Raw genomic sequence first — 16,484 nt, forward strand, 5'->3', positions numbered from 1 at the left:
TCTGATGAACCAGGTTGGTTTCCCCACTCCTCCACATAAGGCCAGCTGGGTGACCTTGGGCTAGTCACAGCTCTCTTAGCCCCACCTACCTCACAGGGTGTCTGTTGTAGGGAAGGGAAGGGAATGTGATTGTAAGCCGGTTTGATTCTCCCTTAAGTGATAGAGAAAGTCGGCATATAAAAACCAACTGTTCTTTTTCTTCATTCATTCATTAGAACATAAGAAGAATGTTGCTGGATCAGACCAAATGTCCATCAAGTCCAGCATTGTGTTCAGTGACTAACCAGCTGCCTATAAGAATCCCAGAGTCAGGATGACTGCAACAGCAGCATCCTGCCTGTGCTCCCCAGCAACTGATATAAAAAGGCATGCTGCCTCTGGTACTAGAGGGAATAAATATCCATCATGGCTAGTAGCCATTGATAGCCCCATCCTCCATGAATTTGTCCACTCCTATTTTAAAGCCTTCCAAGTTGGCAGCCATCACTGTGTCCTGTGGCAGCGAGTTTTGCAATTTCAGTATGCACTGTGTGAAGAAGTACTTCCTTGTGCCTTTCCTGAATTCCCCACCATTCAGTATTCCAAGTTGTCTTGTTTGTGGGCTTCCTAGAGGCACCTAGTTGGTCATTGTGTGAACAGACTGCTGGACTTGATGGGCCTTGGTCTGATCCAACATGGCCTTTATGTTCTTAACTTGGAAGGCTTTAAGAGGGGAGTGGACATGTTCATGGAGGAGAGGAATATCCATGGCTACTAGTCCACATGAATACTAGTAATGATGCATACTTAGTCTCTCCAGTATCCAAGGAGCATGCCGAATATATTAGGTACAGTGGAACATAGTCAGGATGCTGTTGCGATCTTGTTTGTGGGCTTCCTAGAGGCACCTGGTTGGCCACTGTGTGAACAGACTTCTGGTCTTGATGGGCCTTGGTCTGATCCAGCATGACTTTTCTTATGTTCTTAAGTGTGGTCTCACTGTGGCCAGGATGGAATTTCTCTCTTTCACAGCAGCCCACATGCTCTTTCTCTTTCAGTACTTTTCTATCCTACCCATCCTCCAAGGAGCTGCCATACAGGATTCTCCCTTACCCATTCGATCCTCACAATAACCTGAGGTTGGTTAGCATTAGAGGTCACCCAGCAAGCTTTGTGATGGAGTGAGGATCTGAAGCCAGTTCTCCCAGAACCTAGTTTAACACTAACCACTACACATTTTTGTGCATTGTGCAAGGGGCTGGACTAGATGACCCTTGTGGTCATCTAGTGGCAAATCTCACAAATGTTACAAACTGTCAGCCCTTGGCCCACAGAACCAGAAATCACCACAAAGTCATATAGAGTCCAAACAGATGGCTTTTACTGGTCAATTAGGCATACAGTGCAAACGAATAAAATGACAGCTATGAGAGGCTCACTAGCTGGGAGATATTATAAGGCAGGGAAGGCGGGAGATTACACGTACAGGCTGAATACAGTTTCTCAGGAGCTGGGTTCCCAGGCCTAGGTATGCGACCTTGGGGGGCAGACAATACAACGCAGAGACAGAGGCAATAACGAAACTGAGATAGCAGCCTGACATTCTGCTCCCCTCAAGGCCCCCTCCCAGTTCGCAAGGGGGCTGGCCGATCTGGGTAAGCAATGTGAAAGGCGTCGACGAGGTCGGGGGCGGAGACATCCCGTGCACGTACCCATTCGTCATAGGCAGGGGGGAAATGTTTCCAACGGACCAAATATTGCAGGTTGCCATGGTGAACACGGGAGTCAAGGATCTTGGAGACTTCGAAGTGTTCCTCCCCCCCCACCATGATGGGTTGCGCAGGAGGTGGGTCCGGATGCCATCGTGGAGAAGCAACATGGGGTTTGAGGAGGCTAATGTGGAAAACAGGATGCACACGCCTCAAGGACTTGGGGAGAGCCAGTTCCACCGTGACAGGGTTTATGACTCGGGTGATGGGGAAAGGGCCAATGTATTTGGCACTGAGCTTATGGCACGGTTGGGTGGAACGGAGATTTTTGGTGGAAAGGTAAACCAAAGTACCCACTTGCAGATCACCCCCGGGGGAGCGATGTTTGTCAGCTTGTGCTTTGTATTTACGTTTGGCTCGGTCGAGGTTGCTAACGAGCCAGGGCCAAGTGGTACGGAGGGCGTGTGCCCAGGAGGCAATGTCGGGGTTCCCCTCCCCCTCTATATCATCTGTAGGAGCGATGGGACTGAAATCTTGTCCATACACAGCAAAAAATGGGCTAAAACCTGTGGATTGATGCATGGCATTATTGTAGGCATATTCTGCTAAAGGTAACAGTTCTACCCAGTTATCCTGGTGGTAGTTAACATAACAGCGTAAATAACATTCAAGTACAGCATTGACACGTTCAGTTTGACCATCAGTTTGAGGATGGTATGCACTAGACAACCCTTGTTCCACTCCCACCAACTTGAGGAAAGCTTTCCAAAACTTAGAAACGAAACCACTGCCGCGGTCACAAATTATCTTACGCGGAAACGAATGTAAACGAAAGATATGCGTCACGAAGAGGCGGGCCAGTTTCTGAGCAGAGGGGATCCCTGCGCTTGGAATCAAATGTATTTGCTTAGAAAACAAATCAGTAACAACCCACAACACAGTTTTACCCCCACTGAGAGGGAGATCAGTCATGAAGTCCATAGCAATCACTTCCCAAGGTTTGCTGGGCGTTTCAAGAGGTTGTAGCAGTCCCGGGGGTTTGCCCTGCGATCGTTTCGCAGCGGCACAAACGGGACAGCTGCGGATGAAGGAGTCAATGTCGGAACGCATTCCCCCCCACCAGAACTGTCTGCGCAATAAGTGAAGGGTCTTCAGGAACCCAAAGTGCCCAGCTGTTTTGGCTCCATGGGCTAAATGTAAAACGTCCTTTCGGAGTGCCTTGGGGACATATAATTTCGAGTCCTTGTACCAGGATCCTCCTTGTTCCAAAACACCAGGAGGTAGGGTATGAGCGGAACGTTCTAAAAGGCACTGATCCCGAAGGACAGTTAAAAAGGACTCGGAGATGGGGATTTTGGAGGGGGCCCCCCCGTCGGCCATGGAGATCTTAGAAACAGTTATGGGGCTAGTGCTTACGTGCGGCGGCGCGCAGACTGCAGGCGGCTGGGCGGTCGGAGGGGTAGGAAGGGCGGGAACTCCGGTTTGTTGTGGTGGCGGCTGGGCAGCCGGTTGAGCTGGCGGAGCTTGTACGTTGGGTAAGGTGTGTTGATGCTGGGATCGAGTTTGTACAGCCAGCATAGGTAGAGCCCCACGTTGCATAGGGGTGAACAGAGAGTTGGTGGGTCTTTCGAGTTTTACCGGATATTGTGGTAAACGGGAGAGGGCATCCGCAAGAACGTTCTGTTTCCCAGGGACGTGCTTCAGGGTGAAACGGAACTGCGCAAAGAACTCCGCCCACCGTTGTTGTTTCGCCGATAGCTTATGGGACCCCGTGAGGGCAGCTAGATTTTTGTGATCGGTCCAAACCTCAAAGGGGACTTTAGACCCCTCCAAGAATTGTCGCCATAGAGTCAGTGCATGATGAACTGCTGAGGCCTCTTTCTCCCAGATGGGCCAGTTTAATTGAGCGTGCGCAAATTTTTTTGAAAAGTAAGCGCAAGGGTGAAGAAGACCATCCGGTCCTTGCTGGAGGAGAGCCCCTCCCATGGCTACATCGGAAGCATCGACTTGCACAATGAACATTTGATTTGGGTCTGGGTGCTGTAGCACCGGCTCCGAAGTGAAGAGGCGTTTGAGGGCTAGAAAGGCGGCTTGGCATTGCTCAGTCCATAGGATTTTCGCGGAGGGCAAGGCAGCCGAGCTTACTTTTCCCTTAGTTTTCAGTAGGTCCGTAATGGGTAGAGCCACCTGGGCGAAGTTAGGGATGAATCCTCGATAGAAGTTTGCAAATCCCAGAAACTGCTGTACTTGCTTCCGGTTGGTGGGGGGAGTCCAATCGAGGACGGCTTGGACTTTGGCGGGGTCCATGCGAAGACCTTGGTGGGAGATGATGTATCCCAAAAACGTGAGTTTGCTTTGGTGAAATTCGCACTTAGCTAGTTTTGCGAAAAGTTGATGGTTACGCAGGCGTTGCAGAACTTCCCTGACCAGAGCCACATGCTCGTCCATAGTTTTCGAATAAATGAGAATATCATCTAAGTAGACCACCACCCCACGATATAGAAGGTCATGTAGGATTTCATTGATGAGTTGCATGAAGACCCCCGGAGCCCCTTTTAATCCGAACGGCATCACAAGAAATTCATACATTCCGAAACAGCTAGAGAAGGCAGTGAGGTGCTCATCCCCTTCGCGGATACGGACTCGGTAGTAAGCTTCCACCAAGTCTAATTTAGAGAACACACGGCCTTCCTGTAATTGTCCCAAAATATCGGATATTAATGGGATAGGATAGGCATTGGTCTGGGTAACCGCATTGAGCTTTCTGAAGTCAATGCACAGGCGAAGGTCGCCCTCTTTTTTCCGGACGAAAAATGCGGGGGCCGAGTTTGGGGCATTCGAAGGGCGAATGAACCCTCTGGCGAGGTTTTTGTCCAAAAAGTCCCGGAGGACAGTGCGCTCGGAAGCGCTCATAGGGTAAATCTTACTCTTGGTTAATGTGCAGTCCTTTACCACTTCAATCGCACAGTCTGAGGCCCGGTGGGGGGGTAAGGCATCACATTCCTTAAGGTCGAAGACATCTTCAAAGTCTCGGTATACAGCGGGTAGAGCCGGTGGTGCTGGGGCAGTAGAGGTTAATGCTGGAACGGGCGGATATGGCAGAGCAAAGTTTTGCCGATGCTGGTCGCAGGTGGGACTAGCGAAGGAGATAGTGTTTGTTTCCCAATCAATACTGGGACTATGTCCTTTAATCCAGTTAATTCCCAAGACCACTTCAAATCGGATAGGGGCTATAGTGAAGTCTATTTGTTCCCAGTGGGAACCAATTCCCATTGCCACCCCTATGGTGCGGTGATCAACTGGACCCCCCTGGAAATGGCTTCCGTCCATTTGGGCAAATTGGACGGGGGCGGGTAAAGCCTCAGAGTCGGCTCTGAGTGCAGCAAAAGTGGTTTCGCTTATGAGAGTGCGACAGCAACCGGAGTCAATTAGTGCTTTGACGGGGATTTGTGGGCCACCGTTAAGTTGCTGTAAAACTGCATCCACGTAGACGGTGGAGTCCACGTCTTTAATTTTGGTAGGAGCATTCGGTTTGATAGGAAGATCCTGAGAGGTCTGTGGAGACGCTCCATTCACCACAGACCGGAGCCGTTTTTTGACAAGTCGAGGGGAGATTCCAGGTTTAAGGCTGGAGAAATCCAAGGATTTTCCTCATCCGAAGAGGGAAAATCGTCCCCCAATGGGGCACTTGTAATCCGAGACCCGGCGGGGTCGTTGGTAGTAGGCAGGGAGGCTGGGTCCCCGGCATGGAGTGCAGAGAGTGTGGGTCTTCCCGGAGCTGCGCTGCGGGTGGCCGCGGTGCCTCTGCGTGGTGGACGACCTCGGGCGCGGGTTGTTGTGCTGGGACGAAATATTTCCTGGCGGCGTGGGCAAACGGCTGCAAAGTGGCCCATTTCTCCGCAAGTAAGACAGGCACCCCTCTGAAATCGGGCTTCACGTTCCTGGGGCGGACGTGGGGGATTTCGTGGGACGAGCAGTGGTGCCTTGGGTTGAGGCTTTTGGGTGCCTTTTTCCTTGTGCTTTTGACGGACGAGAGAAATGAAGCGTCGGCGGCTTTCCACTTCCTCGGCTAATAGGATCCAGTCTTCGAGGGTATCGGGATCGCCTCGCATGTAAGACCAGTTCAAAATGTCAGGATGCAAGGCTTCCCTGAAATGATGGATCAGGGTGGTCTCGGGCCAACCTACAATTTTACTTGCCAGTCGTTGAAATTCATCGGCAAATTCTCGAACTGTAGCAGAGCCTTGTTTTAATTGTAAGAGTTCCGTTTTGGCTCTTTCCCCCAGGAAGGGGTCCTCAAACCTCCTTCTCAGGGCAGTCATGAAGTTGTTGAGGGAACGAATAGCACGAGAGCGGGTGTCAAACTGGAGGACCATCCAGTCAGCCGCTTTACCTGTCAGAAGGGAAGCTACGTAACGCACCCGGCTGTCTTCCGTGGGGAAAAGTTGTCCCTGTTCTCGCATATAACTGTCCACTTGATGCAAGAAACAAGGCAAAGTCTCGAGAGATCCGTCATACGTAGTCCTCAATTTGAGTTGCTTCCAAGGGCCGGGCGCAGGTTGACCCGGTTGCATGGGTGGTCCGGGCGGAGGGACAACAGGAGCTCCAGGAGGCAAGGGTGGAGCAGGCACATTAGCGGGTGGTTGCACGGGTGGTCCGGGCGGAGGAGCAACAGGAGCTCCAGGAGGCAAGGGTGGAGCAGGCACATTAGCGGGTGGCTGTACGGGTACCCCCTGACCCGGTATCGGAACGGGCTGTCTCAGAGCTATCAGGGTTTGTTGTAATTGCCTGTTCTCCTGAAGCATACGTTCCATTACTTCCTGGAGTTGATCAACACGGTCGGAGAGCTCCCGATTCTGGGCTCTTAAGAGATGAGCCTCCTCACTTGGGCCACCAGTAAGATGAGGCTTACTGGTCCGGAAGCTTGTGGCCCATTGAGAGCTATCCCCATATAAATCCTCGTCTTCAGACTCTTCTGAGTCTCGACGTCGGTCAGCCAAACGGCGTGCGCGTTGGGTCGCGCGCGACGGGACAAACGCCGGGGAAAAGGACAGACCTGATAGCCCTAGTACATTGCCCTTAGGGCGCGTGTCCACGTTCGCCTGATTCCTAATCCTTGCTGCCGCCGCCCTGGCTGCTTCCGCAGCCTCTCTCTCTCTTGCGACCTTAGCCGCTTCGGCGGCTTGCTGATCCGCAAGAACTTTGGCGTTCTCAAGTCTCAGGGCAGCCTCTGCCGTAATGCGCGGCAAAAGTTCTGTCTCCAGGAGTGAGAGTATGGGGTCGGGTTCCCCGCCCAGCAGAGGTTGTACTCGAACCGCCAGTGCGGGTGCCTCGGCTCCGAAGGTCGAGGTCAAAACTTGAGCCAAGGTGGCTACCGGGGTGTCCTTTGTACATTCCACAAGGAGAAGAGCGGTGCTAATAGCGACTCGCTTGGCCTCAGCCTGACAGCTGGCTGCATCCGGGATCAGGGAAAAACCCTCCGGTGGGGCTCCCGCCATGGTAGAAAGAGTTTCTCGAGAAATAAGATTATCCAAAAGTCCAGTTAATATTTGTAAATCCTCAGTCGCCAATCGGGCATCGTCCAGTAATTGATCCAAGTCCTGAAGATCTAGACGAGCATCAGTATCCTCCGACGTTAACATCCAGAGACGTCCTTTAAGAGATTGCCACTGTTCCTGTACCAGTCCCCTCAAGCGGCAAACCTCTCGGGTCGTCCGGAAAAGTTCAGCGATTAAGTCTTGTAACAGAGTAGGATCCTCAGAGAAGGGCTCCAGGGTGTAGATCACCTGGAGAGCTGCACAGCTCCCATCCAAGTGGCAGGCGAACCCCCCTGGGCTCCAGCCTGGCTAGTAGAATGGTGAAGAGAAGGTGATAGCTGTCATAATGTCAGCCCTTGGCCCACAGAACCAGAAATCACCACAAAGTCATATAGAGTCCAAACAGATGGCTTTTACTGGTCAATTAGGCATACAGTGCAAACGAATAAAATGACAGCTATGAGAGGCTCACTAGCTGGGAGATATTATAAGGCAGGGAAGGCGGGAGATTACACGTACAGGCTGAATACAGTTTCTCAGGAGCTGGGTTCCCAGGCCTAGGTATGCGACCTTGGGGGGCAGACAATACAACGCAGAGACAGAGGCAATAACGAAACCGAGATAGCAGCCTGACACAAACAAAGGAATACAGTTCATAACTGAACATACAACACTCTTGTAACCATAAGTAAAATGGGACTCCACTTGCCTTATTCTTATACTGACCATTTTACTTATGGTTACAAGAGGGCCGTATGTTCAGTTATGAACTGTATTCCTTTGTTTATAACATCTGTAACATTTGTGAAATTTGCCAGTATTGTATGTAATTTACAACTACCGACCATTGCTGGGTTCTATGCAACAAGTTTCACAGCATGTGATTGTATATAGCTTACAGTTTGGTGATTCTCTTATTTGAAATTATAGACACTTCAAGGTTAAAAGCGTTACATTGTTGCTGTACCAATACAGTTGATCTATCAGTAAACTTTATTTAGCCACTTTTTTTTGCTAATCTTCTGTCTTAGCACGAGGTTTTTTCCTTCTTTTACTCTTGTGATGCAAAGGCAGGATCCTTAGGCTGGGGGGAGCTTTCCCAGTGATCCCCCAGTCTGGCCCTGTCTGGCTCGCAGACACATTGTGGACTTCGCTCTTAGCAAAGCTTTAAAAGCAAGTTTTTGTTTTTTTTAAATTCCCTTTAAAACCAAGTGATCCCCTCCAGGTCTTCTCTAAGGCACCGGGCCTTAGAGGGGCGGCCTTAGAGAGGCAGCGCCCGCACCCCTCCATCAAGGTGGGGGAAACCAGCTCTCAAGGGGGGGGTTCTTTCCCCCTACCAGGTTAAAAGAAGAGCAGACAGGTAGCAGCAGAACCAACTGGTCACCAGCTGATCTACGGTCCATGTGAAAAATCCAGGCTTGCCAGGAAATACCAATTTGATAAAATGTTATAAGAAACGTGTTCTGTGTTGTACTGTAAGAGCTGACAGATGTTGAGCTTTTAATATTTTAATAGTTCTTCTTTCTTGCATCCCTTTTGAAAGAAAAAAAGCAAAACTGGAGTAAAGTATGTATTTTTGAAATTGTATCTGAAGAAAATAGGGTTTTTTTACTGTTAAATATTTACTCGGAAGTATCAGTTGTAACACTACCCGCTTTCTTATGTTTATGTGTTGCATATGTACTGTATCTTCCTTTTCTCCTAAATAATTTGTTTCTGTTTTTAATCCTCCCCCTTTTCCTCTTCTTGCCCTTTGGCAAAGGAGTCAATCACTGTCAACATAAAATAAAGAGAGCCAGGCGCTTTCTCCCTTTCGTCTTCTGCTCACACGAGCCGCCTCCTCAGGGTACTGGTCTGCGTTGTCTCTAGGCTGCCTGATTAATCTAAAAGCTGAACAATACTAACCTCCTTGCGGTTTTGTTCACCTGAGGCTGGAGTAGAATAGTAAACAGAGTTCCAAGAATAATCCCACTGAAAATTCGGAGGCATTTTATTTCTTCAGTAAAGCACAAGGAAATGTTTCCAACTGCTGTAGATGTCAGCTTTTTACTGGGGTTCCATGGAAGCAAATCTGTTGAGTAATGGCAGCGGAGAAGCTCTCCAGATCCATCATTCAGTGGCTCATTTGGGCCTAACACATTCTTGGACCCCTGATTTAGCATGCTGTTGAATGTAATATAATAGCAGCTGTAAATACAGACTGAGATTGCTTATGTCAGTAAGTGATCCCTACAATGTTGGCTACTGGGTGCAGGTCTCTGGGCTCGTATAGGCATGACTTTTTTTGTGTGGCAATTGCTATGGGATGGTTGTCATAGCTCAGACTAGTCTGCTCTCGTCAGAGCTCGGAAGCTGAAGCAGGGTTGGTACTTGGATGGGAGACCACCAAGGAAGACTCTGCAGAGGAAGGCAGTGACAAACCACCTATGCTTCTCAATTGCCTTGAAAGCCCCATGAGGTAGAACTTCATGGGGTCGCCATGAGTCAGTTGCAACTCGGTGGCACACTTTACCTTAGTTGTCGTCTTCATGTTATGATGAAGAGGGGAGACTGCAGTACCCTTCAACAGGTTCTGTTGGTTTGAGTAAATTGCTTCTAAGTGCAGCTGGTGAGGGTGGCTATCTATTTGGCAGTAATTTTAGGGTGGGGGTGGGGGTACAAATGCATGCCCGAGCCCTGAGTGGCAGGGCTTTGAGAGGTGATCCTGTCATCTCTAATGAACAAATGTTAAGAGCACAACCCCCTCTTGATGCAACTACTTGGAGTTATGCTTGTAAATCTTGTATGGTAAAACCCGGAGCATGGGTCATGTTTAGTTTTTTCCCCTGAATCTCAGCTTCATATGATGATAGATTTTGTTTTCGGTGGCGTTCAATTCACACCAGCATTAAACAGTAGTCAAAGGAGTACGTCAAAGGACAGAGCACTTGGCACAAAGCTTCAGGGCTCTTTGCATGTCAGCTAAATTCATCCTTTCTCTTACATCCCCCCCCCACTCCAACCAGTAGTAGAAACCATGAATGAAGGCACTTGTTTAATTGCTGCGTGCCACAACGTACTGGCTTAGTTTCCTTTTTTCAGGCTTCATGTGTATATCCGTGGTGTTTGCCTGCATCTTGCCATGTGCTGTGAGCTATTTAGAGTGTTGGATTAGACTGCAAACACCTTTAATTTTCTCTGCCTGATCAGATCCTTTTAGAGTGAGACACATAAAATGCTTTTTTTGCTCTTCTGTTTGGCACACTGTGATTTTAATACTGTATTTCCCCATTTCCTTCCCTCTTTCTCTCTGTCCCTCCCCATCCCCTTTCTTTTCCTCCTGTTTTTTCCCCCTTTCTCTTTGCATGCCACCCGGATCAACAGATGAAATTAGTGGGGACGGTAATATGTGGTCATATATATTTTTCTTCAGCCTGTGTGTCATTAACATGCAATGTGTAGCCCATGTGCTCATCTGTTAAAGTTCCCATTTTTGTGTGCGCCCGAAGTAAACTGTGCATAAGGCCTGCCTGTAGTTTGTCTTTCTCGCTACTCTGCAAAATATTCCAGTTACAGAAGAAAATGACTGTTTTCCTTTGGGCTAGAATTGAGAACGAAACTAGACATTGGGTTGGTTCCTATGAGGGGAAATGGGGTGAAGCTGAGCTTCTTCCACTCTCAGAGTAAGTGGATAACTTCTCCTCATCCTTAATCCCCATGTGGTCTGAGGCTCCCCCATGAGGGACCTTGAGGCTCTCCCAACTCCTCCAGGGATAACCAGTGCCTTCTGCAGAGAGAAGACAGGAAAGATCCATGCCCATGAATATTTTCACTTGTCGTTCTCAGGATCCAACCATTTTCTGGCAAGTGTGCCTGCTGCCGAAAATGGCAGGAGTACATTTAGTTCTGCTGCCCCCTACTAACATCTAGAATAATTTCCTTCAGGGCTTAATACTACAACCTTCTCCCCCCCAATTATTTGGACCAGGGTGGGGAAATACCACTTGTAATGGCTCAGGCTAGCCTCATCTCACCAGATATTGGAAGCTAAGCAGGGTCAGCCTTGGTTAGTACTTGGATGGGAGTCCAGGGTTGCTACGCAGAGGTAGCCACCGGCAAACTACCTCTGAGGTTTCTTGTCTTGAAAACCCTATAGGGGTTGCAACAAGTCGACTGCAGCTTGATGGCACTTGCCAACAAAGTTAACAGTGTTAGGTTGTAAAGAAAGATGGGAGCTAAATGTACTGATGCCAGCTCAGTTTGTCCCTGAAGCCTCTCTGGCAGGCTTGGGATATTTTGGCAAAGTGGGCTGCATGTGGGAGGGGGGTGGCTTCTGGGTTGGTGCTGAAAATCTGTTTTGCTTTTCAGGACAAGCCATTCCTCTTGGCTGCAGCTGGAAAATGCAAACAAAATAAGGGGCTCTTTCCAGTGTATAGTGCAGAGATTCAGTGTGACCCCCAACTGGTAAAGAGATGAACGAGATTGCCATCTTTAAAGCTAGCCTCCTGTGTCAGTGTAGAGATCCCCCCTCCCGATCTTCTTGAGCCATTACAAGAGCTTTGTAATTCATAGGCCTGAGCTGTGTGTGTGTGTGTGTGTGGGGGTACTTTTCAAAATCAACATATAAAGGATTAGAACTGCTTATCTTAGTTACAGTAGTATCATGGAAAGTGAAGCTTTTCCCAATAGAGGTCATTATTAGCTCTCTGGAGCAAAATGAGTTCTCTGCTATTTGGAAGGAGAAAAGGAAGGAAGCCAGAGAAGAATGGATTAATCATTTGGTCTTCCCTTTGTTTTTGGTGTTAAATATAGACTCTACAGACTTCTAAAAAATCATCCTACAGATGTTTAACGTGCATTCTTTTTTGCTGATTCTTTTGTGTTGGTGTCTGTGTGTTGGGTTTGCTTTCTCTGTGCGGGAAGGGGGGGTCCTGACCGTGCAAGAAGACAGAGGGATTACTGTGTAGAAATATATCTTTGTTCAAGGGGCCAGTGAAAAGCAGCCACTCGACTGCTTTTGCCGAAAAACGCTTCCTTCCCCTCCCCCCTCTTTGCATGTGTACATTCCTGCATGTAGGGTTGCCAACCTCCAGGAGGGGCTTGGAGATCTCCTGGGACTAGAACTGATTTCTAGATAACAGAGATCAGCCCCCTCCCTGGAGAAAATGGCTGCTTTGCGAGGTAGACTCCATGGCATTATATGCCACTGACATCGTTCCTCTCCCCAAATTCTGCCCTCCATAGGCTCCACCTCCATATCTCCAGGGGGTTCCCTACCCAGAGTTGCCACAACCCTACCTACATGCACAATACCCAGAGTAGGAAAGCCCCAAACACCATTGAAACTGACCATAAGACTGGAGAAACTTAATAAACTATAACCAAAATTATTCAAAGACTCTCGTGTAATTGCTGTTTACTGTGCAAATGGAAAATAGCATCCATCCTTTTTGAGGAGAGCACCTCATTGCCACATCGTGCCAGCTGCCTATACCGAGTGAACGTGGCAGCCACCAGTAGAGGCCATTAAGATGTGGGCCAGGAAGTGGTCAATGGTGGTTAGAGCCTGGGGAGGAGAGTTCATACCCAGTTGCACAGAGGCAACACCATAGCTGGAAACTCCAGTTAAGAGACACCACCCCATCCCCCTCCCAACTCAGACTTGCCCTTTCCTTGGTGGCCCAGGCTAGCCCATCTCGTCAGACCTCGGAAGCTAAGGAAGGTCAGCCCCAGTTAGCACTTAGATGGGAGACCATCAAGGAAGTCCAAGGTTACTACACAGAGGCAGGCAATGGCAAACCACCTCTTGCCGTGGAAACCCTATTGGGGTCTCCATAAGTTGGCTGCAACTTGACTGCACTTTCCTCCACCACCTAGAGCCATCATGGTGTAGTGGTTAAGAGCGGTGGTTTGGAGCGGTGGACTCTGATCTGGAGAACTGGGTTTGATTCCCCACTCCTCCACCTGAGCTGCGGAGGCTAATTTGGTGAACTGGATTTGTTTCCCCACTCTTCCACATGAAGCCAGCTGGGTGACCTTGGGCGAGTCACTCTCAGCCCCACCTACCTCACAGGGTGTCTGTTGCAGGAGGGGAAGGGAAGGTGATTGTAAGCTGGTTTGATTCTCTCTTAAGTGGTAGAGAAAGTCGGCATATAAAAACCAACTCTTCTTCTTCTAGACTGGGGTATACTTTGTATGATAGCTTAGGTGGATTTTTATTTTAAAATTAACCATGTTTATGATTAGCATTAAAGTTATATTTCAGGAATTAACTCATAATCACCTAATTTTAAGTGCCAATGGCAATTAAATCATAAATTAAACAATTTAAATCATAAATAGGAGTTGCCTAGAGCAAATGTTACCCAAGGATTTAGTCTTCTGTAGGCAACCTGAAGGAAACTGCATTCCACCATGTGACATGCAGTAGGTAAATTGCGTGTAGGTAAATCCTTGGGGATCCTGCATCCTCTATCTCTCACCATGTTCTAAGACCTAAAAAGTTCTTTCTTGTTTGCACGTAGAAGAGTTTCTTGATTGTAGCTCTCTCCCCCCACCCCCCATCCATTTGTGGGTTTTGTGACAGGAAATTTCTATTGATCATAGGACAGGACTTATTCACATTTTGACTAACAGATCTAAATAAGGGCACTGTCTACAACTTGATAAAAGATGCATTCAGCATATCTTTCTAAACCCTGAAAAACAAGTCTGTGTAATGAAATGTAGTAGGCAGTGAGGTCATCTTCATTTCTATGAATAACTCAAGTGGGGGGAAGCGTTAGTCATGATAGCCCTAAGTAGATTTATGTGGAGGTGAAAAGGTTACAGGTTTTTTGGGGGGAGGGAGGAGGAATGAGGAATGTATTATATATCTCCCCCAAACTGCAAATTGGTCTTTTCTAAACTGATTCCTTCCTTTCAGAAACAGATGATTATGCAGAGATTATAGATGAAGAAGACACTTACACAATGCCTTCTAGTAAGTACACAACTTCATTCTGGGGCTTTTCCTACTCAGGGGTGACTTGTGCATCAGAATAATAGGGCATTTTTAGTAACCGCTAGCAATGTTGTCTTATTGGGCCGCCGAGTTGGTTGTAGATGGCTTGTGAGTCACAGGGTGATTACATTTAAGAATCACATGGACTTAAAAGAGAAAGTTCTTTCGGTGAGATGACATTCTGGAGACTTCAATCCTGTGTTGTTGTTGTTTTTGTTGTTGTTTTTTTGAGCTTGTTTCATGAAACACATTCCACAGACATCTAATAGAAATGAACAAACTTTCCATCTGGCCGGAAATGTATTTCAATTCAACCTTATGGACTCTAAAAATTCTGAAAAGGAAAAGGTTTGAGTAGAAACTCTAGATCAGGGTGTCAAACGCAGTTGTTATGAGGGCTAGATATGACATAAATGTCATTTGGTCGGGCCATGCCTCACCAGCCCAGATTGAGAGTGGGGAGGGTGGCTGCCTCATGGGCTAGATACGAGTTCTGAAGGGGCCAGATCCGACCCATGGGCCTTATGTTTGACACCCCTGCCCTAGATGATGTTAGCTGTTTGGAGTTGTGCCATTTCAGACTGCAGTTTTAGACTGCAGCCAAGGCAGAGCTACTGTTGGAACGCTCTCCCACATTAAAATCATCTCTATACGCACTGTGAATAAATGCATGTTTAAGGAGCATTTCAAAGAGCATTCACTCCTCCCCCCATTTGAAAAGCTTTAATCCAGCAACCGTTAGCACATGTCACACGGGAATCTTTACCTGTTCAGTATTATAACGTTAGTTGGCTTCTTTTTGTTATTTCTTCCCCTAGTGGAGTTGTACATGAATGTGAACTCGCACGTGAAGCCTGGCTTAATGCCCAAAATATAATCCTTAAATTTATTTGCTTATTTTTCTGTTTAAACTATTTATAGCCTGCCCTTTTTTCCCCCTTGGACTGGAGACAGCTAACAGCACAACAGCAAGTTGCAGAAAGTAGTCGTCCATTAACAGACAAAAATAACACAAATTTAAAAGCACGTAACTAAATCCGCTGAGACCTTTCAGCTCCTCCCAAAACCCTCTGACATGGAACTTTCTTGCCTGCCTTCCTAAATGGAGCCAGGGAAGGTGCCCCAAGCAACCATGTAGATAAGCTGGCAGCATATAAAGTAAGTGGTACAAAGATCTGTTCAGCCAAAAATTACATATATAATATAAAGCTGGAGTGAATTTCACAATGGTGAGAAAAGAAAGAGGCTTCACAAATTCTAGTCTCCAATGTGTTTGTTTTTGGATAACATTCCTGCAAAAAGAAATAAGAAGGTTATACAAACCTCACAGTGCTGCTTTTGTATATTGAACTCACCTGAGGCTCCCATACGAAGTTGTTCTTTGTGAAGCCTCTTTCTTTTCTCACCGTTGTGAAATTCTGAAAAGTACAAGGAAAAAGTTATTAGTTTAGTGTTTGTCTATGTGTATGTAAGGAGCCCCATGGCGCAGAGTGGTAAACTACAGTACTGCAGTCAAAGCTCTGCTCACGGCCTGAGTTCGATCCCAACGGAAGTTGGTTTCAGGTAGCCGGCTCAAGGCTGACTCAGCCTTCCAGCCGGTGGGTAAAATGAGTATCCAGCTTGCTGGGGGTAAAGTGTAGATGACTGGGAAAGGCAATGGCAAATCACCCCGTAAACACAGTCTGTCTAGTAAACGTCAGGATGTGACGTCACCCCATGGGTCAGGAATGACCCAGTGCTTGCACAGGGGACCTTTACCTTTATGAGTATGTATGTGTATCTTTATATTATGTATGTAATTTTTGGCTGAATGGATCTTTGTACTGCTTACTTAATATGCTGCCAGTTTGCCTAGATATCAGAACAGCATAGAGTATTCGTTAGTTTGATTTTTGTTATAGCAGAACCTTGTAGATAAGGCCATTCCAGACAGCTGAACCAAGGAAAGCCCGTGACCTAGCTGTTGCTTGGTTGACAGCCCTAAGAGAAGGTACTGCCAGGAGAAGGTTGTCTGAGGGGTGTAACTGGCGCATGGGAATATACCGGGAGGTGCTGTTCAGTAAGTATGATTGTCCTAGGCTGTGAATGGTTTTAAAGGTAATAACCAGAACTTGGAATTGGCCCAGAAACAAATAGGTTACCAGTGCAATTGACACAGCACTGAAACAAGGTGTCCTGAATGGCTGACACCTGACAGGAACCTCACCACTTTGTTTGGTACAATCTGACCCTTCTGAGGTGTCTTCAATGGCAGCCCCACATGGAGGTCACTGTGAT

The 16,484-nt window shown here is 47.7% G+C and overlaps 1 protein-coding gene across 8 annotated transcripts in view; it reads left to right on the forward strand.

The window, feature by feature from the left end:
- The window catches only part of PTK2 (protein tyrosine kinase 2), a 317,569-nt gene that overhangs the window by 223,018 nt on the left and 78,067 nt on the right, over window positions 1-16,484 (forward strand). For 2 of the 8 annotated variants that reach the window (XM_056854175.1, XM_056854178.1), the window contains 2 exons: window positions 10,589-10,606; window positions 14,130-14,186. In XM_056854175.1, coding sequence (XP_056710153.1) covers window positions 10,589-10,606; window positions 14,130-14,186 — 75 coding nt within the window. The remainder of the gene's footprint in view (window positions 1-10,588; window positions 10,607-14,129; window positions 14,187-16,484) is intronic. The other 6 variants (XM_056854176.1, XM_056854180.1, XM_056854177.1 and 3 more) reach the window with 3 other exon arrangements.

This window comes from Euleptes europaea, chromosome 8 (assembly GCF_029931775.1).
Source record: "Euleptes europaea isolate rEulEur1 chromosome 8, rEulEur1.hap1, whole genome shotgun sequence".
Lineage (NCBI taxonomy): Eukaryota > Metazoa > Chordata > Lepidosauria > Squamata > Sphaerodactylidae > Euleptes > Euleptes europaea.